This window comes from Ranitomeya variabilis, chromosome 1, assembly GCF_051348905.1.
Source record: "Ranitomeya variabilis isolate aRanVar5 chromosome 1, aRanVar5.hap1, whole genome shotgun sequence".
NCBI lineage: Eukaryota > Metazoa > Chordata > Amphibia > Anura > Dendrobatidae > Ranitomeya > Ranitomeya variabilis.
The window spans coordinates 815,888,280-815,914,970 of record NC_135232.1 but is presented as its reverse complement, the minus strand read 5'-3'; the positions used below and the strand labels follow the sequence as shown (position 1 = coordinate 815,914,970).

The window sequence follows — 26,691 nt, the reverse complement described above, 5'->3', positions numbered from 1 at the left end:
TTACTAAGCGCGGCCCTGCGCTTAGTAACCCAATGTTTACCCTGGTTACCAGTGTAAAACATCGCTGGTACCGTTGCTTTTGGTGTCAAACACGACGATAAACGCCGGTCTGACGACCAAATAAAGTTCTGAACTTTGTTCAACGACCACCGATATCACAGCAGGATCCTGATTGCTGCAGCGTGTCAAACTAAACGATATCGCTAGCCAGGACACTGCAACGTCACGGATTGCTAGCGATATCGTTTAGTGTGAAGGTACCTTAAGTTCTCCATCTTCTCCACACCTGTGCTTCAGTTTTTGCACGCAAGAGAATGAGATCACACTAAGATAACACTTGGATCACACTCTGAGTTTGAGCCGAGTGTCATTAGCATAGTCGGCGAGATTCTCCAGCATGAGAGAATAATCAATTGTGTGACCCCGACCGTACTGTTATGTTCCTGGCCAATCACACAAAACTTTGATCAAGAAATGATAAAGCTCCGTACCTGCCTGTTAATATTTGTTAATGGTGCACTTTTGGTGTCATCAACCTTCGAATTGGCTAATAGGATATGTGGCAAAACAAGGTGAATTTGTGTATGTTTGCGCTGTGGTATGGTGGCCGAGTGCTTCCTGACTGTGGCTTCCAGCCATCATACCACAGCGCAGACATATCTCTTACCACCCTCCGAATCGGCATGAGAAAATAATCGCAGAGGTGCGCTGCCCCATAGAGTGACATTGGGCTGTGTATTTATTCACATGTGAGCGAGTCCAAGGTATTGTTTGTCGTTCAGGACATTTTTTTTTCATTAAATCACGCAATTGGGGCTAAAAAAATCATTTTTGTGACTGGGTTTCAGTATCCCCCTCATGCCATGGCCATTTTCCATTTTTTGGTTTTTGCTTTTTTCTCCTCTTCTTCCAAGAGCCATAACTTTTTTATTTTTCATTTGGCAGTATGAGTGCTTGTTTTTTTGCAGGACAAGTTGTGCTTTTGAATATTACATTGATTTTACCGTATATAATGTGCTGGAAAATGGAAAAAAAATCCAAGTGTGGTAAAATTGCAAAAAAGTACATTGCCACAATAGTTTTTTTTTTTTTTTTTTTATTTACCATGCTCACTATATGGTACAACTAACCTGGCAATATGACTCCCAAGGTCAGTATGAGTGTGCAGATACCTAACAAGTTTAGTTTATTTTTTATTTAACTAGTGAAACAAAATCCCAAATTTGTATGAAAAAGTTTTAGAATTTGCCATCATTTTCCGAGACCAGTAGCATCTCCATTTTTTGGTGTCTGGGGCTGGGTGGGGGCTTATTGTTTGTGCCTTGAGTTGACATTTTTATTCATACCATTCTGGGTGGATGCCATGGGTGGATCGGAGCTGAATAAATCAGCTGTCATGTCCCGGGAAATATGCAGGCTCAGCATTGGAGCCCACATCAAAGTCAGGAACACGACATATGACGTAAATATATGTCATATGTCGTGGAGGGGTTAAAAATGTTGCACAGTTTATTTTCTATTGCCTCTGTGGTCTACATATTGCTGAATGCAGCAGCAACAGACAGTGGGAATCCAACAGTCAGCCGCTATGAAGGTCTGACAAGGAGTTTGCAGTTCTTCCATTTGTCTTTTTCTGAGCTCCTGTCAGCTGATTTATTAAGATCACATCAGAAGTTGAATGTGCTGAGAAAAAAGAGTGCAAACTTAACCCAATTATAAAAATGATTTTTTTGCCCCCAAAACATTCATTAAGTAAAAAAAAATGTACCCAAGGGTGGACAACACCTTTAAGCACATTTATTTCAGCTTGGTACAATATCTGTACATAGAGTGAAAAAAAATGACAAGTTCTACTGCATTACTATGGACTGGGGTGGAATATAACAGAGAGAGGCACGGAGCCGCCACAAGGTGGTACATGGATCACGTTTGGCTCTGTACTAAAGGGCTGCAAGGCTCCTAATACACGGTTCCACTCTGTGCATAGAGTCTCCTGGATCTTTCCAGCAGAACATCTGATCCGTGTCCTATATAACGTCTGATACATTATCCACAGTTCTACTTGTACAGTAAAACAAGCACACGTGCTGTTATTCTTCCTGTTGACTAGCTTTTCAGCCTGAAGGAGGAATGTGATAGGCTATCAATGTCAACCAGCAATTATTAACCTTTGGGCACTGAGCCCAATCTGTTGGAGGCCCGGGAATTCCACAAGATACAGGTGGACCAACTTACTTGAACTTTCAGAAAGTGTAACAAATGCATCCAGAATTTCCCTGCTTGTGAATTATTGAACTTGATTTTACATTTTGAAAACGTTAGCTGTATCCAATTCCACCCAACCCCATGTCACATATGAGAATGGAAGCCAATTCATACTTTCCATTCCACAGATAAACACCACAAACTAATTGTGGAAGGCACTGGAAGCCTTAAACGAAGGAATATAATACAAGCCCTCCATTGTGACCTGAGCACACTTGACTTAACTCTTAAGGTACCGTCACATTAAGCGACGCTGCAGCGATAGCGACAACGATGCCGATCGCTGCAGCGTCGCTGTTTGATCGCTGGAGAGCTGTCACACAGACCGCTCTCCAGCGACCAACGATGCCGAGGTCCCCGCGTAACCAGGGTAAACATCGGGTTGCTAAGCGCAGGGCCGCGCTTAGTAACCCGATGTTTACCCTGGTTACCAGCGTAAAAGTAAAAAAAACAAACAGTACATATTTACATGCGCGTCCCCCAGCGTCTGCTTCCCGACACTGACTGAGCTCCGGCCCTAACAGCACAGCGGTGACGTCACCGCTGTGCTTTCACTTTCACTTTAGGGCCGGATCTCAGTCAGAGCAGGAAGCAGACGCTTGTTACCAGTGTAAAACATCGCTGGTATCGTTGCTTTTGGTGTCAAACACAACGATACACGGCGATCGGATGACCAAACAAAGCTCTGGACTTTATTCAGCGACCAGCGACATCACAGCAGGATCCTGATCGCTGCTGAGTGTCAAACTAAACGATATCGCTAGCGAGGACGCTGCAACGTCACGGATCGCTAGCGATATCGTTTAGTGTGACGGTACCTTTACACATACACAATCTGTACACATTTACAGTGTCCGTTCTATGGAACCTTGTGATGCACAAAAAGTAAATAGAGGAAGGTGTGGAGGTCTGCTGTGAATTATTACAGGTCTGCATAGACTGCTATGGATGTGGGGGGCAGGGGTAGAAGATACAAAGTGTTCTACTACAGGGAGATATGGCGCTGTAATACCATTAGGGGTGCTCAATCCTGGGGAGAGCAGAGCCTCAAGTGTTATGTAAGACCAGGAGTCCTCAATGCTATCTATGAATTTGATAGTTGTTTGAGTTTCATTTCATTTTAAAATAGTTGCCCGCTTTACAGAAAAGTTACGTTTGGATGTATATACAATATTTATATATTATACTTGTATTAGCAAAGCTCCACTGATATCCTGCTATCAACAACGTTCCTTGGTCCTGGCAGCTCCATTTCCAGTTTTTGCTCAAAGTGGGAGAGAATTTTGTGTCAGCTTATCATTAGAGGTATAAGTGAAGGGCCTGACTGGCTCATTTCAAAAAGTATCGTATTTTCCGGACCATAAGACGCACTTTTTCCCCCAAATTTTTTTTGGGAAAATGGGTGTGTGTCTTATGGTAGGAATATACTTACAAATCCTGTGGTGGCGGTCCCGGTGGTGGCGGTCCCGATGCAGCCTCCCGTCCAAAGCTGGTGCGGCGGTGGTGGTGCTCTGTGATGTAGTGGAGGTGGGGCTCTGTGGTGGTGGCGCGGCTCTGCCGTCATTTTGTCAAAGCCCGGAAGCCCCCGGAGTTCTGTTGCTGCGATGCGGTCCAGTGGACTCCGGCAAAATGGCCGCTGGGAGCAAAGCATTTTCAGATTCATATCTCGGCAACGAGATCTCGTCCTCTCGTTGCCGAGATCAGAATCTGAGCATGCGCCGCCCCCGGTGGCTATTTTCCCAGAGCCACCGCATCACAGCAATGGAGCTGCGGGGGCTTCCGGGCTTTGACGAAATGCCGGCAGAGTGGAGCCACACCACCACCACAGAGCCCTGCCACCACCACAAAGCGCTGCTGCCCCACAGGGCACTGACGTCCCGCCACCTCAGAGCCCTGCCATGCCAGAGCCCAGTCACCCCACAGAGCCCAGCCACCCCACAGAGCCTAGCCACCGCTCAGAGTACCGCCACCCCTCAGAGCACCGCCACCGCACAAAGCAGCGCCACCGCACAGATCACCGCCACCGCAACAGCCTGGGATGGGATTTCCCAGAGGCCACCTCACCAGCTTGGACCACCGAACGACTACTGTGACCACTCCTCCACCTGTGCCAATCCCTTCCCTGGTAACCTGAATTCGGACTGTAAGATGGACCCCCATTCGACACATTATTTTTTTCCCCACTTTCCATCTGAAAATTTGGGGTGTGTCTTATAGTCCAGTGCATCTTATAGTCCGAAAAATACGGTAAGCCATTTCCCTTCTCTGTAATGGTGAAAGGATAGGGAAGGGGGTTGGGTTAGCTTTTTGTATGGGCCAGTCATCCAGCCCCGTTCACACAGAGCACTGATGGCACAATGACACAAAAAACTTGTGTTGGGAACAAACCGAAGTGGAGTGCCATGACTCAAAACCAATGGAGCTTTGCTATTTCAGCGGTGAAATACCCGTATAACGGGTATCAGTCGCTTTTCTGTGAACCGCCAATTACACACCCTCAGCCATTAAGATTAGGCCATTAATGCAATTTCCTGACTTGGAAAATCTTAGCCAGTTCCAAAATTGCTAGCCAGCAGCACAGTGCTTGAGCTATGCAACCCAGCTGAGGTGAGATGGTTATTAAAGATGGCGCGAATCAATTCGCAGGAACATGTCCAGCAGCCATGTTAGTAATTTTTTGCCACCAGATAGTAGTCTTCAATCCAATGTCGTATTCCAGAGATATCCACAACTTTCTTGAATGTAAATGAGCTGTTAAAATCTATGAGCCGGACACTAATGTGAATGAGAATCTGCCTCCAGAGCTTATTTTAAATGAAAGGGGGCGATACCAGTGTCAGATATGTAATGACTGACACTTTGCCCTAATAATCACACACAGCTCGAGAGAGAGAAAATTTTTAGACGGATCCCGCAAAAAACGGATGAAACGTCTTGCCATCCGGCGTTAATACAACTCTATGAGAAAAAAACGGATCCGCCAGAAAAAAATGGATCTGTTTTTTTCAAAACTTGTGCCTGACAGGAAAAACCTGATGTGTGAAAGTAGCCTTAGCTCTGCTGTACATCGGATCACAGAAAATAAGATATCACTTTATTCAGCGTCATATGACCTACATGGCCATTTAAGCGACTAAGGGGGATTGATCCTACTGACAGTTTACCTTTAAAGCAGTTCATTTTAAAAGAACGGCAGGAAAGTTGCTAAAAAAATATTCATCAATATTCACATGTTCAGTCCTCCCTCAGCTCCAGCACCAATGCTTTAGGGGCCCTAGTCAGTCTTATTTTATTTCTCTGAAGCAATGACATTATATTCATTCACTTGAGAGCAGCAGCCAATCATTGCTTAAGCAGCGATGCAAATATGTACAGAAGAAGACTACTGCAGCTAGTGATTGACTGCAGCAGTCATCTGGATTTACATGTCATCATCTCTGGAGGGAAGGAAACAGAGACTGCAAGTGACCACTTGACATTGGCACTAGATCTATGGGTGATTAAATAGGTGATTGTTGTTTTTATATGATCTATTTTCCATATCGATTCATATTTACTAATCCTTTTAAATAAATGTAATAACTGGTTCATGAAAAATTAGTTTATCTCTTTCCCTTTAAGGAACATGTGATGAAAGAAAGAATGAAGGCATGTCTGGTTATTGCAAAAGTGTGAAATGTGGACATTAACAAATGCAAAAAGAAGTGGAACATGAACCTCCACTAGCGGACAAAAGGTCACGCTTTTCTACATAGCGAGGCATTAGTGTTTGGACAGTGTACAAGAAATTCCTACACATAAACCTTCAGTTTTCACATCTCACTATTTTAACAGCTACACTTAAAGAGCAGACATAAAAAATATTACTTATTTACGGCTTCATTGGGCTTCCTAATAAAACAGCTGGAATATTTTATTGATTAAAAAAAAAAAAAAAAAAAGATGTGCAGTTCATAAAAAAAAGAGATGCACTTTTCTTCCCAGCACTGTGTGAAACTACATGTTGATATAAAATCCAGTGTAAAGTTACTATTAAAATATTTACAATACCTTTGGCATCGGGAACTGGCATGCACCTGAGCAATAATAAGCATCAAAGGATTTAGGGGAAATAATCCATTCACTCCAACCGATGTCTGCAAAGTCTACTTTTAGGTAACGGCGTGCGCAATTTCGTGGTTCATTCCATTGCTTTCTTCTTGCCTTTTTCAGGGTCTGCTCATCAAACTGTAATGTTTGGCTTTTTTGTCGCCCACTTTTTCTTAATTTCTTTTTCGATTTCCCTTTCTCTGCTGGCTTAACATGAAGGGCTTTGTATGGCTTTTTCTCTTCCCAACGCTCTTCGTCTTCATTATATTGGTACTCGGCTCCCGGTAGCTCGTTGTTTTGTAAAGGTAAAAGAATATCCGTTGAACGTCGACTTCTGTGTTTGAAAAGCCCTGCTTTATGGTGAGGTTTAGGAATAGTCGGACTGTGTTGTCCGTGCAAATTAGAAACAACACTATCAGGTTCGGAGATGGCTGAGTCATTAGCATATACTAAGATATAAGGCTTATGCCTTAGCAAATGTTTTCGATGTTGGTTGGGAGAATCAATGGTCATGTTGACTCCAATGATAGTCTCTCCATTCTGCTTGGCCTCCCGTAGGATATGTGTGATGTCCTTCCACTGCCAAATAGGAATATCACCGTAGGATGAGGAAATGTTTATGAAAAAGTGACCTAGGACTCTCGTCTGGTTCTCAAATGATGTGAAACTGGATACTGTGAAACCTATGGATACTTCATGCTTTCGATTTATCCGGCGAAGGCATGATGACGAGTGTGTACACTTTAAGCTGCTGTTTAGCAAGTCCCCAAGATAATAATGAAATGTAGCTGAGAGTATGTTTTCGGAAGATGTGAGTGACGTCAAATTGAAAATATGGTGACTGGCATCGTCAGCGTTGCCTAAAAAGCATGTAAAAATAAAGATTGTATTATTTAAACAGAAACCAACAACCACGTGTAATCATGTCCATATATTAAATATATCTGGACCAAAACCAAATTTATTTGTCGACTGTTTTTTGTTTTAGAATTTTATTTCTCATAAACTGCAAATCAGGTAAATCTCAATTATGCATGTTAAAGGGAACATGACTTTTGATATATGCTGCTCGAACCACGGTCACTGTCTGTGTGCTCTCAGCCAGGCATGTTTGATTCTAAAGCATTGCTGCATTTCAGAAAATAAATACTTTAGAAGTCGCCGAGGACAGGAGCCACAGTCCGGTTACTTTCAGCTTCTCCTCTCCCACTCTCCTGAGTGACATGGTAGTCGGACAGGTGTCTTCCTTTCACCGATAGTGACTGATCAGTCTCTCCCCATACATAGACACTTGTAGAGACCTGTCACTTCAGGGCAGTGGGCGGACTAATCTACAGTGCAGCTCAGTCAATGGCTGCTTTTAAAGTATGTTTTTATCTGAAAAGTCTGCAGCATTTCAGAGTCAAACATACCATAGGATCATTGTCTGATACATGCTGGCCATGGTTGCAGCAGCATCCATAAGCTGTCAGGTTCCCTTCAACATGCAAAACTGAAAAAATGGTTACCACTCCTGTTGGTATAAGTGCAATGAGTGGATGCGCATTCACACTGTCGCCAATATCACACAGAGCCTGGGATTATAACTGAACAAATATCCTACAGTAAGTAAATAAACAAATGGTAAAAGTACGTGTAAATAACATAGGGTACTTGGAACAAAACCAAAACCGAAAATATGGCATTTATAGAGCATATTACAGGGCTGGCAAAATAAAGTAGACTTTTTAAACCAGTTGACCTAAGGATATGTGCGGTGCAGAAATGCTGCAGATCCGCAATTGATTTACAGTACAATATAAATCAATGAGAAAAAAAAAAGCTGTGCACACGCTGCGGAAAATCCGGTGTGGAAACGCTGCGGATTAAAAGAAGTAGCATGTCACTTCTTTTTTGCGGATCTGCAGCGTTTTTGTACCCATTCCATTATAGCAGGGCCGCCATCAGGGCATTACAGCCGTGACTGGTGTATGGGGCCCGGTGGGCAGAGGGGGGCCCTTAGCGGCGGCCGGCGCTGCAGCTGTTTAACGCTATTGACGCCCGCGCCCGCACGTCAATAGTTAACAGCCGCCAGCCAATCTGAGGCTGGTAGCTGACGTCAGCCGCAGCGTGCATGTCGCCGACATCTGGCGTCATTGTCAGTTGGTGGCGAGTGCACGCTTCAGCTGCGTGGAGAGAGCAGGAGCGCGGCAGGTAAGAAGAACTTTTTTTATTTTTTTTTATTTTGAGCGGCGATCCGGGGGGCCCAGGGCAGAACGCTGGACACACTGGGGCAGAACGCTGGACACACTGGGGCAGAACGCTGGACACACTGGGGCAGAACGCTGGACACACTGGGGCAGAACGCTGGACACACTGGGGCAGAACGCTGGACACACTGGGGCAGAACGCTGGACACACAGGGGCATGACTGGAGACACTGGGGCATGACTGGAGACACTGGGGCATGACTGGAGACAGATGGGGCATGACTGGAGACAGATGAGGCAGAATGGTGATACGGGCATGATTGGAGACACTGGAGGCAGGATTGGAGACGGATGGGGCAGGATGCATACGATGGAGACAGATGGGGCAGGATGGGGAGATCATATGGGGCAGGATGGATACTCATTAGGGCAGGATGGGAGAACATATGGCTGACGCCAGGAATGAGACACACGGGGGCTAGGATGGCGAATATTATTACCATAGGGGCTAATTAAGGGATATTATTACTGCAGTGATGTATTTATTTTATTTTTTGAGTACACTGTTTTAAATGGAGGGGCGGTCCTATTACTGTGTAGAGTGAAACTATGTCTCCTTCTTCATGTGGTGTAATGTAGAAGTTGGGAAAATTAAGTAATGTGTTCTGCAAGTGGAACTCGAGATAACTGTGTTATTTCCTGCAGAGACGAGTCCTGGCTGGATGAAGTGATGGCGGTCTGTGCGGGATGAAAGATGAAGGACTTCACCTAGAGACGTCACTGGTGAGTCAGTGTGTTACCTATACACTGACACTATACACTGTATACTATATACAGAGGTCCTGTGTATAATGTCACCGGTGATCACTGGATTACCTATACACTATATACAGAGCTCCTGTGTATAATGTCACTGGTGATCACTGTATTACCTGTACACAGACACTGCATACTAAGTACATATCTCCTGTGTATAATGGCACTTATGGTGATGGTATTGTGTTTTTTTTTTATTATTGATCAGTATTGTAGTATTCAGTCACTATGTGGTGGTAATATGTGGTCTGGTCATGATGTTGTGGTATTTGTTCCTTGTATTTGATATTATTCGATCACTGTGGTGGTAATATGTCATCTGGTCATGGTGTGGTGGTATTTGTGCCTTGTAGATAGTATTATAGGTCACTGCGGTGATAATATGGTGTCTGGTCATGGTGCTGTGGTATTTGCTCCTTGTATGTGGTATTATAGGTCATTTTAAAAATTGAAAAATAAATAAAAATATCCCTAAATTGTATTGTATATTTTAACAAATATTTAATAGGTTACAGTAGAGTAGGGCCTGGCCAAAAGTGTGTACCTTGTCATTTAGGGTGGCTTAAAAAATCTTTTGGCCAAAACAAAAGCTGCCGGCTATATGTGTGATCTGGTGATGGGAACTGTCAATGTGTGATAGGTGAGAAGTGGAGATTTTCCAAGAGAGTGGTGGGACTGTGGACAGTTTGAGGGGTGGAGCGTGGAGGCGGGGCTGGGGTGGAGCCTGGGCGGAGTCTCAATGGGGCCCTGGAAATTTTGCCAGTATGGGACCCCGAAATTTCTAGTGGCAGCCCTGCATTATAGAAATCCGCAGGGGTAAAAAACGCAGTGCAGAATCTGCACCAGAAATTCCTAAGGCTAATCCGCAACGTGTGCACATAGCCTTATAGTTACAGATATATCCATAGCAAAAAATGGTAAGCTAAGTGCAAATTTCTTGGTGCTTTGCTTTCAAGACTTAAAGATAAAAATATGTACATTCTAAATTGGAATTGAGCACGTCAGACGCTCAGACATGCTCCACACGAGCAGCGAGCATAATGGAGTTGAAATGTGATACTCGAGCATTTTTCTTTTGAATTGAGCAGTGCCGAGCACACTCACCCATCACTACCGTGTTACTATCAGAATAAGCATTGTTGTATTCCATTTATAGTATACTAAGAAAATAGAAAAGTGTCTGCTACATCAAAGTGCACACTGAAATCAACAGCTGCCCTTTGTTCTACAAGGTCAATCTGCACTAAGGCTACTTTCACACTGGCGTTTTTTGTCCTCCGTCGCAATGCGTCGTTTTGGACAAAAAACGCATCCTGCAAAAGTGCTTGCAGGATGCGTTTTTTCTCCATAGACTTACATTAGCGACGCATTGCGACGGATTGCCACACGTCGCATCCGTCGTGCGACGGATGCGTTGTGCTTTGGCGGACTGTCGGCACAAAAAAAGCTACATGTAACTTTTTTTGTGCCGACGGTCCGCCATTTCCGACCGCGCATGCGCGGCCGGAACTCCACCCCCTCCTCCCCGCACCTCACAATGGGGCAGTGGATGCGCTGAAAAACAGCATCCGCTGCACCCGTTGTGCAGCGCCAATAACGCTAGCGTCGGTACGTCGGCCCGACGCACTGCGACGGGCCGAGTACGACGCTAGTGTGAAAGAAGCCTAATAGGTCACATAACAAGAACTTGTCTAACTCAACGTGATACAATCATGGTGAAAAGCTAGACTTCTTTAGGCTTATTGGTATTGAACTGAACATTACTAATTCTTTTCTTCAAGGATGTGGGCAATATTACCAGAATTAAAGAATAGAGCACATGAGGCTGAAAATCTGGTGTGGAACCATTATGTTAAGAGAGGTAGATAAGCAAGTAGATGACGCTCTTATGCAGAAGTTGACTACATCCATACAAGCCAGAAAGGAGGAAGCATCACAAAGCGATGAGCAAGACAACTGAGAGATCGTCTTGAAATAATTATTTTCCTTTTTTCATTAAGAAGAATGATCCTTTTCATTACGCTGTCAACACATTTAATAAAAAAAGCATTTTAAGCTTCAAAAAGTACCATCTCAACAATTTCCAGCAACTTTCCGTTTATATAACTTCTAAAGCAATCATTAGAAAAGCCATCACATATGATATTTTCCCTAACTTCGAAAGTCCATGGATACAATTCCAATACAAAGAGAAAACACTTTTTTTTTATCCATCTTGCTAAGCTCCCTTCTTGGGCTGTGGCTGCGCCCACACTGGTGAAACTGGCAGAAACACTGCCTCTCATGCAAAGAAACGCTGGAGAGCTGTAAAATGGAGCTTTGTGGAAAATGTAAGTAAAGTACAGCATGTGTGTGCATCTAGTCCGGGCTGGAAAGTGACCAAACATTATGAGAACCGGGCTCATTCATTTACAGACACTATGTGCCCAATCATTAATAACCTGATTACATCTATGCTCATTATGGCCTTCACTCGGGAGAAAGACTTCCCAAAGTGAGCTGTCAGAAATTGAACAAAACCTAATTAGTGCGAGAATATTAAATTATGAAGCATGGACAGAAAGATTAAATGAGATGTGTTCGCTAATGTAGAGCAGCGACTGTCAGCTATGATGAGCCTTCACCGGAAAGAACCATCATGAAATGTGGAAAACACAAGTGAGTTTGTCATGGAGGCATCTCCCATTGGCATATTAGATATAACATATACTACTTCTATAACACTCTAGTACGCTGGATCCAAGACCCTAATGAAAAAATATATCTTTTTACAATTATGTATATTTTTAGACATGTAAATTAAACAATAAATTAAAGATTTTCAGGATTTTTAAATGCATATGTTTCTTTTTATTTTTTTAGTGCATCATTTCTTTATTTGATGGTCTTCTGAAGGCAAACAAGGTCTAAGCTGGCTTAAAAAATGATATTCATGGCTGAACAATCTAAGTACCGTGACTGATCTAAAAATTGCAACATTCACTGTGAATAATCAACATACCTGACATCTTCTCCACATCACTACCGGGTTATCAGTAGAATTATTTCTGCTTCCTAATACATTTACAGAACCAGCACAAACTAGACTATAATCTCAATGTCAGACGTAAGTTTCTTTCATTGAATTAATCTGCAGAAATAATGAGTGGCACCAAATTGCAGCCATGTCACCGATACACTTTTTAGCTCCAACACCACACGTGCCTCCATATCGCCAAGACTTGTATACTCTGGTGAACACCTTGTGTTTATTTTCAGAGTCATATCTTACTGAATTTAGAATGCAAGATAAGAATATGAAAGAACACTGATGACTACTATGCTTCATGCAATTAAAACATGCACTCAGAAAAACATTTAGAAGTTACTTAGTAAATAATGGAGAATTGTAATTTCTTAAACTATTACTTGATGATTAAAATATCAGATACAAAGTGAGAGCTTGAGATAGGATCTATTACATGGAGCTAAAGGATAACTTAGCATCATAAGTTGAAATGTGTACATCCAAGAGATATATAACGAAGGCCAGTAGGTGGTGCTGTGTTATAAAGCATTACATTATCGGAGCCTGAACCGGCAAAGGCACAGAGATTTACAGTTCTGTTACACCAGCGTGAGTTTAAAATGAAAAAAGTGCAATTTGGGGCTTAATTTAAGGCAGATCATTAGTTAAGGAGATTCATTTTTATAACCCTTTGAGATTTATTGTCAGCATGTAATGGGTAGAATCAGGACATAGATGGTACCTCTAGAATCTAGTGATCAATATTTCTCTTTAGTACAACTAAGCTTTGCGTTCTCATCTTTATTTTTTGATTGTTTGAAATTCAAGAATAAACAGTTGTTATAGTTGGGAGCAATTATATAGCACACAGCTAATGTGAAGAACATTACATCCCTTTAGAGACAAAATTAGCAAGTAAAATGTTGAACAAAAACATACCTCGCACCCATCCCAGATCTAGCGGGACAGTCCCCAAATAGGGGAACTGTCCCGGGAGGTGGGAGGTATGTCACTAACACAAATACAGCTGAATACAATAGCGGAGCAAGGAGCCGACAGATCAATGCTTCACCATTATGTCTGCAAGGACAGTCAGGTCACGTGAAATTCTCATGTGACCTGAAGGTCTTGGCAGGTTTTCAGCCACTATCTAGACCACATATATCAACCTATGGCCCACAGGGTGAGTATATTTGGCCTGCGACGCCAGGCGAGTCCCCTAAGAATATTTGGCCCGTGACCACCCGGCATTGCGCTTTCAACTAAATTGGCATCCTAGATGCTGATGCAGCAATCATGGCAGAAGGAGGGTCAGCTGATGCTCCTTCTTCCATCATTCCCCCTCTGAGTCTGACCTCCAAGCGGGCGTGATGACGTCTTTACAATGCACCAGCTGTACCGAGATGTAAGGAGAATTTGAAGACACCATAGGAACTGGAGCAGCAGGGGAACGGACAGAGGTACTTTTTTAATGGTGCCCATTATACTGTGTGGAGCACTTTGTGGGGCCCTTTATTCCGTATTGAGCACTATGTGAGGCCATTACACTCTATGGAGCACTATGTGTGGGCCCTTATACTGTATGGAGCACGAAGTTAGGCCATTATACTATATTGAGAACAATGTTGGGCTATTATACTGTTTGGAGCACTACGTGTGGCCATTATACTGTATGGAGCACTTTTTGAGGCCATTATACAGTATAGAGCACTATGTGGGTCCATTTTACTGTATGGAGAACTATGTGAGGCCATTATACTGCGTGGAGCAATATATGGGGCCATTATACTGTATTGAGCACTATGTGAGGCCATTATACTGTATGGAGCACTATGTGGGGCCATTATACTGTATGGAGCACTATGTGGGGCTATTACACTGTATGAAGAACTATATGAGGCTGTTATACTATATGAAAGGCAATACAGGGCACACTTATACTGTATGGAGGACTATGTGCAGCCCATTATACTGTATGGAGCATTTTTTGTGGCCATTAAACTGTATGGATGGCTGCGTTAGGATTACAATTGGAGAATCATACTGTGATAGAGGTCACTTTTCTTTGTCGGGGGATTGACGGAGGGGGGTGTACAGTAGGGTCATCATACTGTGTGTGGAGGATACTGTGGAATGTGTGTGGGCAAATATAAATATAAAGGACTGACGTGGGGTTAGGTAAGTTGCCTAGGCTAAAATAGATATTGCCGCAGCTCGCTATGAGGGCGCAGCAGCTCAAACTTGAGCAGCAGCTGAGTAACAGATGTTACTTCGTTTACTGGCTGCAGCAGTGATGTTATGACTACAGAGCACATCACCGCTGCAGCCAGTCAATGAGCTCAGCTGCTCTGCAGTCTACAGAAATGAACAGAAGTGGAATATTAGTTCAAAGGAAACCTGTAGATGCTGCTGTGAAAGTCAGGTTTACCGTTAATGTGGAAGGAAGAGGCTAATATAAAGAAATTGCTGGTAACAACTGAGTTGAAAAAAAGCAAGATTTTACATAAAAATTATTTAAGGGAATGGTTGGTATAGAAAATACACAGTGTTTCAGTAATGTTTGAAGTAATTTGAAAGCGTAAACAGGAAAATACATTTTCATATAACACACCTATCTGTTAGAAGAGGTAGTGAGGTTTTTCTCTAATGTGGAAAAGTATTGACAACACGTCAGATTTTCTCACTTTAAAAAGGGCGAGGAAAGTGTTGTTAGAGTTGTTACTAGGCAGACCTATTAAATTGGGAGGGACAACATGTGTAACATTCTATATGATTAATTTATTGAACTCCAACCAAAAATATTCATCTTTTCAACTTTGTTCAAACATTCAGTCTTAGATAAACTACTGTATTCTTTTTGGTCTAAACATCTCTAAATTTCTTAAGCATAACTTATAAAAGTTTTCTGATCACATCAAACAGGGGTCAAGTGTTCTATATAGAACATCTATGATAAACATATTTAGGTTAGGAGCCATTCACTATGGCACACTTTGGCTATTTTGGCTGTCAATTGTTCATTGAAAGAAAAAAATCAAGATGTGACAGTAGAAATGAAACTTCATATAACATAAAAAAGACTTTTTCAGCAATTGTAAGGGGTAAAAAATGCCATACCATGTACTGAAAAACTATTTTATTTTTTTTAGTAAAAATGACGATTAACTTTATTTTACGGATCAGTATAGTTTTATAGATATTAATTTTTTTTATTTTTTTTATTACTTAAAACTATAAAAATTAATCATTTAGGCTAAGAGACAAAAAAAATAATATTATGAATTTATAGATTTATGTGGGAAAGACTTCAGAGATATATAGACCTACAGGTACATTGAGTCGGGAGAACCGCACAATAATACTAAAAGCATTGAGAAGAAGGCCCATTAAGAGGCGAGCAACAGCTTTTTCCAACGGCACATATCTCCACCGAAAAACATGTAACAACAAATTGGTTTCAGTCACCATATTGTAAGAGCCATAACCTATTTTTGGGTCAGTAGAGTTTTAGAGAGCTTTTCTTTTTGTTGGATGAGTTCTAGTTTTTACTGGCACAATTTTGATGTACATTTGACTTTCTGATCTCTCTTTATTCCAATTCTTGGTTGGGGAAGTGACAAAAAAATATTGATTCTACAGTACAGATTTTTTATTTTTTGCGATCAATAAGGCTGCTTTCACACATCATTTTTTTGCCGTCAGGCACAATCTGTCGAATTCTGAAAAAAACGAATCCGGCAAAAGTTGCCGCCGGATCTGTTTTTTTCTCATAGACTTGTATTAGTGATGGATTGCGACGGATGGCCTCACGTTTCATCAGTTTTTTTGCCGGATCCGTTGAAAATTGGTTTTCCGGCGGCTGGAGAAAACGGCCATAGTAATGTTTTTTGTGTCCGTCGAAAAATCGGACGGCGACGGATCCTTCGTTTGCTACAATGGAGCCCTATGGTGCCGGATTCGTCAAATGACGGAATCCGGCGATGGGTTCCGTTTTTTTTAACCAAGCATGCTCCAATTTTTTGGGGATCCAATTAGCTGGATCAGCTAGTCGGATCCGTCGAAAATGACGGCAAAAAACTGATGTGTGAAAGCAGCCTTATTCACCGGTGAACAATTTTGAATACCATATATACTCGAGTATAAGCCGAGATTTTTAGCCCAAATTTTTGGGCTGAAAGTGCCCTTCTCGGCTTATACTCGAGTCCCGGTCGGCGGCAGGGTCGGCGGGTGAGGGGGAGAGGGCGCTGAGGCATACTTACCTGCTTCCGGGGCTCCTGGCGCTGTCCCTGCCCGTCCCATGGTCTCCGGGTGCTGCAGCTCTTCCCCTGTTCAGCGGTCACGTGGGACCGCTCATTAGAGAAATGAATATAGACTCCACTCCCATAGGGGTGGAGCCACATATTCATTTCTCTAATGAGCGGTAACGGTGACCGCTGATAGAGGAAGAGGCTGCGGCACCGAAAACCAGCTGTCCGGGGGATGGAGCGGGACGCCGGGAGCAGGTAAGTATTACATATTCACCTGTCCGCGTTCCACACGCCGGGCGCCGCTCCATCTTCCCGGCGTCTCTCCGCACTGACTGTGCAGGTCAGAGGGCGCGATGACGCATATAGTGTGTGCGCCGCCCTCTGCCTGATCAGTCAGTGCAGAGAGACGCCGGGACGGGACGCTGATGAGCTGCAAGCAAGAGAGGTGAGTATGTCATTTTTTTTTTATTGCAGCAGCAGCAGCAATGGCACAGCTTTCTATGGTACATCTATGGGGCAATAATGAACGGTGCAGAGCATTATATGGCACAGCTATGGGGCAATAATGAACGGTGCAGAGCACTATATGGCACAGCTATGGGGCAATAATGAACGTGCAGAGCACTATATGGCACAGCTTTCTATGGTACAGCTATGGGGCAATAATGAACGGTGCAGAGCACTATATGGCACAGCTATGAGGCAATAATGAATGGTGCAGAGCTCTATATGGCACAGCTTTCTATGGTACAGCTATGGGGCAATAATGAACGGTGCAGAGCATTATATGGCACAGCTATGGGGCAATAATGAACGGTGCAGAGCACTATATGGCACAGCTATGGGGCAATAATGAACTGTGCAGAGCACTATATGGCACAGCTATGGGGCAATAATGAACGTGCAGAGCACTATATGGCACAGCTTTCTATGGTACAGCTATGGGGCAATAATGAACGGTGCAGAGCACTATATGGCACAGCTATGGGGCAATAATGAATGGTGCAGAGCACTATATGGCACAGCTTTCTATGGTACAGCTATGGGGCAATAATGAACGGTGCAGAGCACTATATGGCACAGCTATGGGGCCATAATGAACGGTATGGAGCATCTATTTTTATTTTTGAAATTCACCGGTAGCTGCTGCATTTTCCACCCTAGGCTTATACTCGAGTCAATAAGTTTTCCCAGTTTTTTGTGGCAAAATTAGGGGCGTCGGCTTATACTCGGGTCGGCTTATACTTGAGTATATACGGTATATTTTTTGTTCGAAAGACTGCGGTCAGCTCTCTTCTATCACATCAGGCTCAAGCTCAAGCATTTGTTATCCATCTATTTTTTCAGAAGAATCAATACAGCCCTTTCAGGACCTTCACACAGTGATGATAAACAAGTTGTCCACTTTTTGGTCAGGAAAATTCGGTCACAGTTCAGTAAATCATCGCGTTTCCCTAATGTTTTTGTTATGACTTTGGCTAGAATAGTGGTGCTGTATGATGAGCAGTGGGGGATGGGGTAACATGTGTGATGAGGGGAGGAGGTGGGGTGTGTCTCGGTCAGAGGAACTGCAGAGTGTAATTTTTTTTCTTTATTTTTTTCTTAAATAACTTAATGTGTGTACATTCCGATAGCCAATTAGGGCACAGAAACCATCCACAACATCATGACTCAAGGTCTTCTGTGGCTGCCGAAGTCAAATGTCCCTGCCCATATAAGGCCGGTTTCATATGTCCTGATATTTCCGGTACTGGAAAAAATGGTACAGGAGATATCAGTGTCTGTGTGTGTACTTTGTGCGACACACATGTGGCAACCGTGTGAAGCATCAGTACCACACGGACGGCCGCCAGCTCATCTAATATTCCATGATTGACATGGTATAATTTATGATTGCCATGGTGTATTTTACATATGTTATGAGCATGGTTCATCATATTTGTGTTTTTCTTTGCATGTTTGGGCTTCATTTTTTTTGGTCCATTTAGTCCGTCTTTATGGGGGTGATGGTTATTGGGTTGCGTGTTGTATTTTAAATGTTTTTACGTTTATTGTGTTCAAGGTGAAATAAAGTTTTTTTAAATTTTATTATGTGGAAGTGCATACCATCATTAGTCTAGTCTTTCTTCGCTCCCCTTTTTGTGGCCGCCAGGGAAGTAGTGCTACTGTAAGCGCTGTTCCCTGGCGGCTGGTGTTGAAGCCGGCTGTCATCCCTTCTCCCTTGCTCGGCCGCTGAGCAGCGCGAGCAGAGGAGAAGGAATGAATGCTACGCATCGGGCACAAGCTCAGCAACTAGCGCTGACATCACTGAGTCTGTGCTCGATCGCCGGCATGAACTCTTGTGACCTCAGGACCATGGGAGAATGTAAGTGATGAGGTTACTCTGACAGAGCTTGAACTGCCGTGACCTCATCACTTGTATTCTCTCACGGTCCTGAGGTCAAAGGAGTTCATGCCGGCGTGAGAGCACAGACTCAGTGACGTCACCGCTAATTACGAAGTTTGCACCCGCTGCGTATCATTCATTCCCCAGTAGTTTACAGCCGGGCTAGTCACATTAGCACCGCTCCCGGTTGTAAACTGTCTATTCCCCAGATATGGATTACGGCATGTGACTGACTGTACGCCGGACAGTATGGTATATTGTTGGTTTGTTATTTTTACATTTTTTTTTTTTTTTACAAGAGATTGAGGGCTTTGCTTGGAATGGCAGACTAATAAAGATGGAAAACTTTATTTGTCTGATTTCATTAAAAGACTTTATTCTTACTGCTGTGTGGTGTTTTATTAACCCTTTACTAACTAAAGGATTAGAAATGGAGAGGTGTCTTACTGACACCTCTCCATTACTAAGCCGGCTTAATGTTATTACTATGCCGGCTTAATAGGAAGGTGACATTAGCCCCTCATTACCCCACTCGCCACTGCTACAGGGCAAGTGGGAAGAATCGAGCAAAGCTCAAAGCCGGGTTGGTTGAAAAACATAGGGGGGACCCCACAGAGGGTTTTTCTTTCTTTCATTGTCCCCTGCTCACTGGCAGAGTAGGGGACAATGGATGAAAGCCGCGTTCAGCACCACACGCAGGGGAACAGCGCTTACAGTAGCGCTGCTTCCCCGGCGGCCGTCTGTGCACATGGAGGACAGTGTACACTGTTCTCAGTGTGCATGTGTGTGGCACGTTTTGCGGCCCATGTGTCCGGGTAAAAACGGACATGTCTGCGTGTTTTGCACACGGACACAAGGTCTATCAAAACACGCTGACATGTGCATAGACCCATTCATTTGAATGGGTCTACGTGTGTCAGTGTCTCCAGTACGTGAGAAAACTGTCACTACACGTACTGAAGACACTAACGTGTGAAACCGGCCTTAAAAGCGGACATCTTGTTTTGCTGGCACCATTTTCTCAGTATCACAGTGCAGAGGAGATGCAACTGTTAGTGCTGCTGCTGTTGAAAGTGAACTTGTCAGTTAACTAGATAGAAACCTGTTCTGTGTGAAATCGATCTTCCAGCATCTAACTAGATTTTGCTAAAACCGTGATGCAGTCTCAGGAGGCCCCATTTGCTAATCGAAATTGTTTGAACAAAAACTGTGTTGCACGGAGGAATCAGAAGGTCAGATTTCCTCCTAAAAATTGTTAGGTCTTATATAGGAGTTCAGCCAGGATGCCCAATTTGGTAATCCAAATCATTTGTGATAAAACTGTGTTGCAGTGAGAAATCAGAAGGCCACATTTCCACTTAAAAATCGTTAGGCCTAATATAGGGGTTCATGCAGGAAGATGTATTTGCTAATCCAAATTGTTTCGATAAAATTGTGCTGCAGTGAGGAATCAGGACACCTTTCCTAATCAAAATCATTTAACCTTTTTCCAATGTTAGGCGTTATAGTAAGCCCACGTCGGAATCCCTCCCTTTCATGTGGTCTCCGACTCTGAGTCCACATCTGAGCCCACATCTTAGTCCACCCGCGGCTGTAAACCGGTTAAATGCCACTGTCAAACTCTGACAGCGGCATTTAACTCATGCTTCTGGTAAGCGCGCCAGAAATCCTGCCCATCGGTGACCCCTCACGTGATTGTTAGCATGACAACCAGATGTCTCCAGCAGACCTCTATGGTTGTCATAGCCGGATTGCTATGAGCAATCGCCTGTATGTAGCAGAGCCGATCAGACAACTGCAGCTTCTAGTCTTCCATGGAGACTATTGAAGCATGTAAAAACTAAAAAAAATGTTTTTAAAAATATAAAAGTTCAAATCACTCCCCTTTCCCTCCATTCAAAATAAAATAAAAAAAATATCAAACATACAGATATTTGGTATTGCCAAGTTCAGAACTGCTTGATCTATCAATATAAAAAAAAGAATTAACCCGATTGATAAACGTTATAAGGAGAAAAAAATTCAAAACGCTAGAGTTACGTTTTTTGGTCACCGCTACATTGTAATAAAGTGTAATAACGGGTGATGAAAAGATTGTATCTACATCCAATTTGGAATCAATAAAAACATCAGCTCGGCATGCAAAAATTAAATCCTCACCTAGCCCCAAATCACAAAAAATGGAGACGCTACAGGTAAAAATAGCGCCATTTTTTTTTTTTTTTAAACCAAAGTTTCGATTTTTTTTCACCACTTAAATAAAAAAATAACCTAGACACGTTTGGAGTCTGTGAACTCATAATGACCTGGAGAATCATAATTTTCTTTTTTAGGCAGAATTAACTCAATAAAAATGGTAAGTTTACCCCAATTTTTATATTTGTTCCGCTCTCTACCAATTCCAATACCCTCATTGACATTTAAAATGATAAACTCACAAATATGAATTTTTTTTTTGGAACAATAAAAAATCTCGTATTTCCCAGCAATCTCTATTTAGACACAAACGGCAAGGAGGAGTTTCTGTGCCGAACTTTGCTCTATATTATAAGGCGGCTCAGATTGCTCAACTTGCAGCAGTGACTGCTGAACAACATGCACCTATCTAGTCACAGATAGAAAGTTCCCAGATAGCGCCTTACTCCTTGCAAAGTCTGACTTGGGCCACTGGACCATTACCAAAAGATCTAGCTATACTGTACACTCGCCATACACATTTCATCCACTACGTATCTGGAGAGCTAATAGATTTCAATTCACCCCATGTTCCCTCCGGGTGTAGCCTCCAAGAATCACACTTGGTGGAAACAAAACAAGTTAACTAGGTTACAGCGCTTACCTTCCCACTTTCAATTAATGTCGAAAAAAGAGTTCATCACAAAATATCAAGTACCAACATCTGAAAATTTCAGACTAGAACAAATTTTTCACTTTTTACATACTTTAACCATCAATGCACCATATCCAAAACCTAGAAATTTTGAATTAAAATGTTTATATGATCCATTGGGAAATGGCCTCATATCACAGCTATATACTATATTTAATCAACCAAGAGATGATTCGAAATTAAAGGCCATGGAATAATGGGAGGAAGACCTACGAATCTCTCTTACACCTCAAAGATGGTATAAATGTTACAGAGACATCCCTTAAATTATTCCATAGAATTCATTATGTTCCCAGCTCTTTGCACAATATTTATCATACAATCCCTAACAAATATTTTAGAGGATGTATCGATGTGGGAGATACACTTCACATCTGGTGGACATGCCCAATAGTGAAGTCTCTCTGGAAAGATGTAATAAAAATAATTAACACAGTTCTAAAAAAGGAGTTGCTTCTAACACCGACAGTATTACTTTTAGGAGACAGACCAATTAATGCTAGCAATAAAATTTGTCGTCTTATTGACTTTATTACTATGGCAGCCAGAAACCATATAGCTGGACAATGGAAAACTAATACGCTGTCTATAACCCAGGTGAAGAGAAGGATTAACTTAATAATGCTATATGAAAAAAATCGAGGCCACTAATTCCGACTCTATCGATACGTTTCGAAGCATATGGGATCCTTGGATCCAAGCACAGAATGATGACGACCTTTCTAGAATAATGTCTCTAGCCACATAACACATAACTATATCAATACTTATTGATGACTTTAACGTTTGATTTATATAATTTAGCAACTCATGTCAAATTAACTCTCATCGCTAACACTCGATGTTCATTATCCCCCCTTTTTCCCTTCCCCCTCTCATTAACCCAGATATATTTGAGTTAAAATTGTTATATATTGGATTTCTACAACTATGACTATACCAACAAGGATATTGTATTTTTTTTTCCTTAATCCGTCATATATTTCCCCCTGCCAGGGGATCCTTGAACTTTATGATCTATGTTACTCATGTTTAATGATATTTTCTGAATTAAAAATTGTTGAAACTAAAAGTACAACTTGTCCCGCAAAAAACAAGCACTCAGATGGCCATTTTGACTGAAAAATAAAAAAGTTATGGCTCTGGAAGAAGGGGAGCAAACGTAAAAACACCCGAAAATACCTCCGGTCATGAAGGGGTTAAGTTGATACTCTTGTGCAGGCACCAGACCTCATTTTATAATCAAAATCCTCTGTGTTAATTCTTTGGTCTAGCCACACTATATCAGCCAATAAATACTGATTATTAATTTAGTTACAGGTGACTGACAGGTCTGGGCCTAGGGTTGTGAGATACCCGCAGACATGAAGTAATGCAATCACTACATGCACTGCATTGTCAGCCACAACTCTGGCTGTGGCGAGCACCAGTCGCGAGTGTGCAGTTTGCAGGGGTGGCAAGGATTGCCCAGCCTGGGACTTTTTTTGAGACCGCAAAGGGTGACCCAACTCACGTTATCTGCCAAATCTGAAACAGCAAAAAAACTCAGTAGAGGCAAAAGTTGCAATAATTTGACAACTACATGCATGAACCACCACATGTGCAATCAACATACCTTAGTCTGGGAATCTTACTGTGCTAAAAAGCCGAATAGCGGGCCTCACCAACCTTCGGCCATTATATCAAGCACATCTGCTGTTTTTTCCTCCACCGTCACCATGCCAAGTGTTCTCACACATGCTTCCTGCCACAGAAAATCAACTTGCTAACCCCCTACAGTTGGGGTGAGTGAGAGCCCGTCACCTGTTACAGAACAGAAGTGGACATGCCTGCTGTTTTTGTGTCGACTAGCACAATACATCTTTCTCAATCCACCATAACAGGTCTGCCTGCACCTCACTCACAGTCCAGCAGTTTTTCCTGTTCACCATACTCCTCCCTCTCTCAGCACAGCAGCCAGTCCTCGATCCGACAGTTGTGGTCATGTAAAAGAATGATTCCTCCTGCACATGCCAATGCCAAGAGCTTGAAATTCACTATCTCCAATCTGTTAGCCATGGAAATGCTGCCTTTCCGCCTGTGGATACAGACGAATTCAGAAAGTTGATGGCCATCTCAGTCCTCCAATACCAGTTGCCCAGTCACAAGTCTTTGAATCCCTAAGGCTTGCGGTACAAACCTCTGAAACTAACGCTTACTCCACTGCTTCTGGCTCCTCCATGTCCTTTAGGTCCTTCACCTCTGCCTTCAACCTCTCCCTTAATCAGACATGCATTCCAACAGTGCAGATAGAATCCCCTCCACCTCCATACTGTGCAGCCATGGCTCACCGTAATCAGTCAGTGTTAGTTGATTTGCCCTGAAAATCGCAGTCACACAGCTCAAGAGTTGGTGGTGGCCCTAAGCCAGGGCAACCTCACACACATGCCTTGCATGGCTCACGTCAACCAGGAGGTACAGCAATTTCTCTGCCACTATCCTGGCCTGGATGCGCTACTGCAAAAAGCACGGTCACTGGGTACTCACTTCCGCTGATTGCACCCTACAGGTCATTGACTTGCATCCAGTTAACCAGTTAACCAACTGATTTGCAATGTTCCTTACAAGGTGGAATTCCACTGTGCACATGTTGCAGCGACAATGACTGCCAGTTATGTCCTTTTGCAGAGTCTGGGCCAATGCAGTACAGATGTGGCGCAATTTACGTTTGCGGAGTGGGCACAGGTAAAGAACCTCTACACCCTTCTACACAGTTTTGAAATGGCTACTAAGAAGGATAGCACTGACGATGCCATCATAAGCATCACTATTCTAGTCATCTACATGCTGAAGCACACTTTGAATAGTCTGCGTGAGGAGGCGGTGGTCCCAGAGGAAAAGATGGAAGCAGGGGAGGAGGCGTCAGGGATAACAATATCTGTTAAGTTCCGGACTGTCATTGCACAGGAAGGTGCCATAGCAGAGAGGATTACAGCGATTGAGGGGGGCTCATGGTACCAGACAAACTGTTAGTGAATATGCAAGGAACAAATGGGGGCAGACGAGGATGAGGAAATGGACGCGCAACAATCAGGAGATGAAGAGGATAATGAACCTCTCTCTGTTGCTCGTGGTTGGCAGGAGGGAACGGAGAATGGAACCATGAGTGTTACCCAGCCACAAACACGGCATGGACTTGGACCTCACGGAAGCACCAGACATATGAGCCCTTGTTGCTGCACTATCTTAAACACAATGCCCGTATTCTTAGGGCTAGAAATAGTGCTGACTACTGGGTTGCCCATCTGTTAGATCTATGGTACAAGAGTAAATTTAGCCAGATGTTTCCCCCCTCTGGAAAGTGACGCGCGCATGCTGAAGTATCGAAACTCGCTTGTACACAATCGTAAAAAGTGGTTTTACCCAAGATAGCAGTGATGCAGTCAGTATACATCATAGTTCTAGACATCCAACCCTGGAAATGTCAAGGCGTCAACGCAAAAACAATAGCAGCAGCAGTGGAAGTGGCAATTACTGTGTCGTTTTACACATTTCTTAGAGCAACCCATAATCAAGCAGAACAGAGTACAAGTCTGACATGTTGTGAACGACTGGAAAAGGATGGTGCAGGAGAATCTGGAGCTCCAAACAATTTTTTGAAATGTGGAGACTCTAAGTTGGGTCCCCATCTGGTGGGTTGCCTGTAGTGAAAGGTGTGTTAGAGGCCTGTTATACTGTTTCTACTCTATGGAAATTGATGCCACCTTTGTGGTGTGTGACAACAGTTTTTTGAAATGTGGAGAATTCAACTTGGGTCTCCTTCATGTGTGTTGCCTGTAGAAGTAGGGCTCCCAGACAGGCAGGCCTGCACTTACTTTCACTGAACTACCTGCGTTACTTTCATTACATTTTTTTTTACCAATTGTACTGTATGAAACTGATGTTTGTACCATCTGAATGTTGAGGTGTTGTATGAGGTATCTGGGCTCCCAGCAAAAAAGGCTTACACTACTTCCTTAACCACCAGGTACTCGTTGAAACTTCAATTCAAAGTTGTAAATGCTGGCCCAGACACTGATACCACATGCATGGCCCATGGCTGACTGCTTCTGTGCCATTATAAAATGTTCTACTGTGGGTCAATTGAGCAGTCAACTACATGTGTTATTTTCTTACACTTTTATACCAAAAGTATTCTATGAAACTTATGTTCGTGCCATTTGAGTATGGCTGCTGAAAAAAAATTGAACTTTTGCATGAGGCATCAGGTCTCCCAGCAAAGAAGGCTTACACCACTCCATTATCCACCAAGTCTTCAAATTTCAATTGAAATTCAAAGCTGCCCAGACCTCGATACCTCATGCGTGGCCCATGGTTCACTGCTTGTGTGCTATTATAAAATGTTGTACTGTGGGTCAGTTGATCAGTCAACAACCTGTGTTACTTTCCTTACATTTTCTACCAATAGTACTGTTTGAAACTGATGTTTGTACTACCTGAGTGTGACTTAAAAAAAATAGAACTGTTGCATGAGGTATCAGGGATGCCAACAAAAAATTTTACCTATCGCCACATAGTCCTAGATTTGCCACAACATAATAATGTTGCTTAGTGCATCCCGGGCTATATAGATTAAAGAGGAGACCAAATAATAGTCTGTACATATATAACGAAATATAGCAAATTTTTTTATATATACAGGTCCTTCTCAAAAAATTAGCATATAGTGTTAAATTTCATTATTTACCATAATGTAATGATTACAATTAAACTTTCATATACTATAGATTCATTATCCACCAACTGAAATTTGTCAGGTCTTT

The 26,691-nt window shown here is 42.7% G+C and overlaps 1 protein-coding gene across 2 annotated transcripts in view; it reads right to left on the bottom strand.

Annotated features, from left to right (window-relative positions):
- Positions 1-26,691, bottom strand: part of BMP3 (bone morphogenetic protein 3) — a 186,869-nt gene that overhangs the window by 31,173 nt on the left and 129,005 nt on the right. For both annotated transcript variants that reach the window (XM_077274580.1, XM_077274589.1), the window contains exon 2: positions 6,316-7,214. In XM_077274580.1, the coding sequence (XP_077130695.1) occupies positions 6,316-7,214 (899 nt within the window). The remainder of the gene's footprint in view (positions 1-6,315; positions 7,215-26,691) is intronic.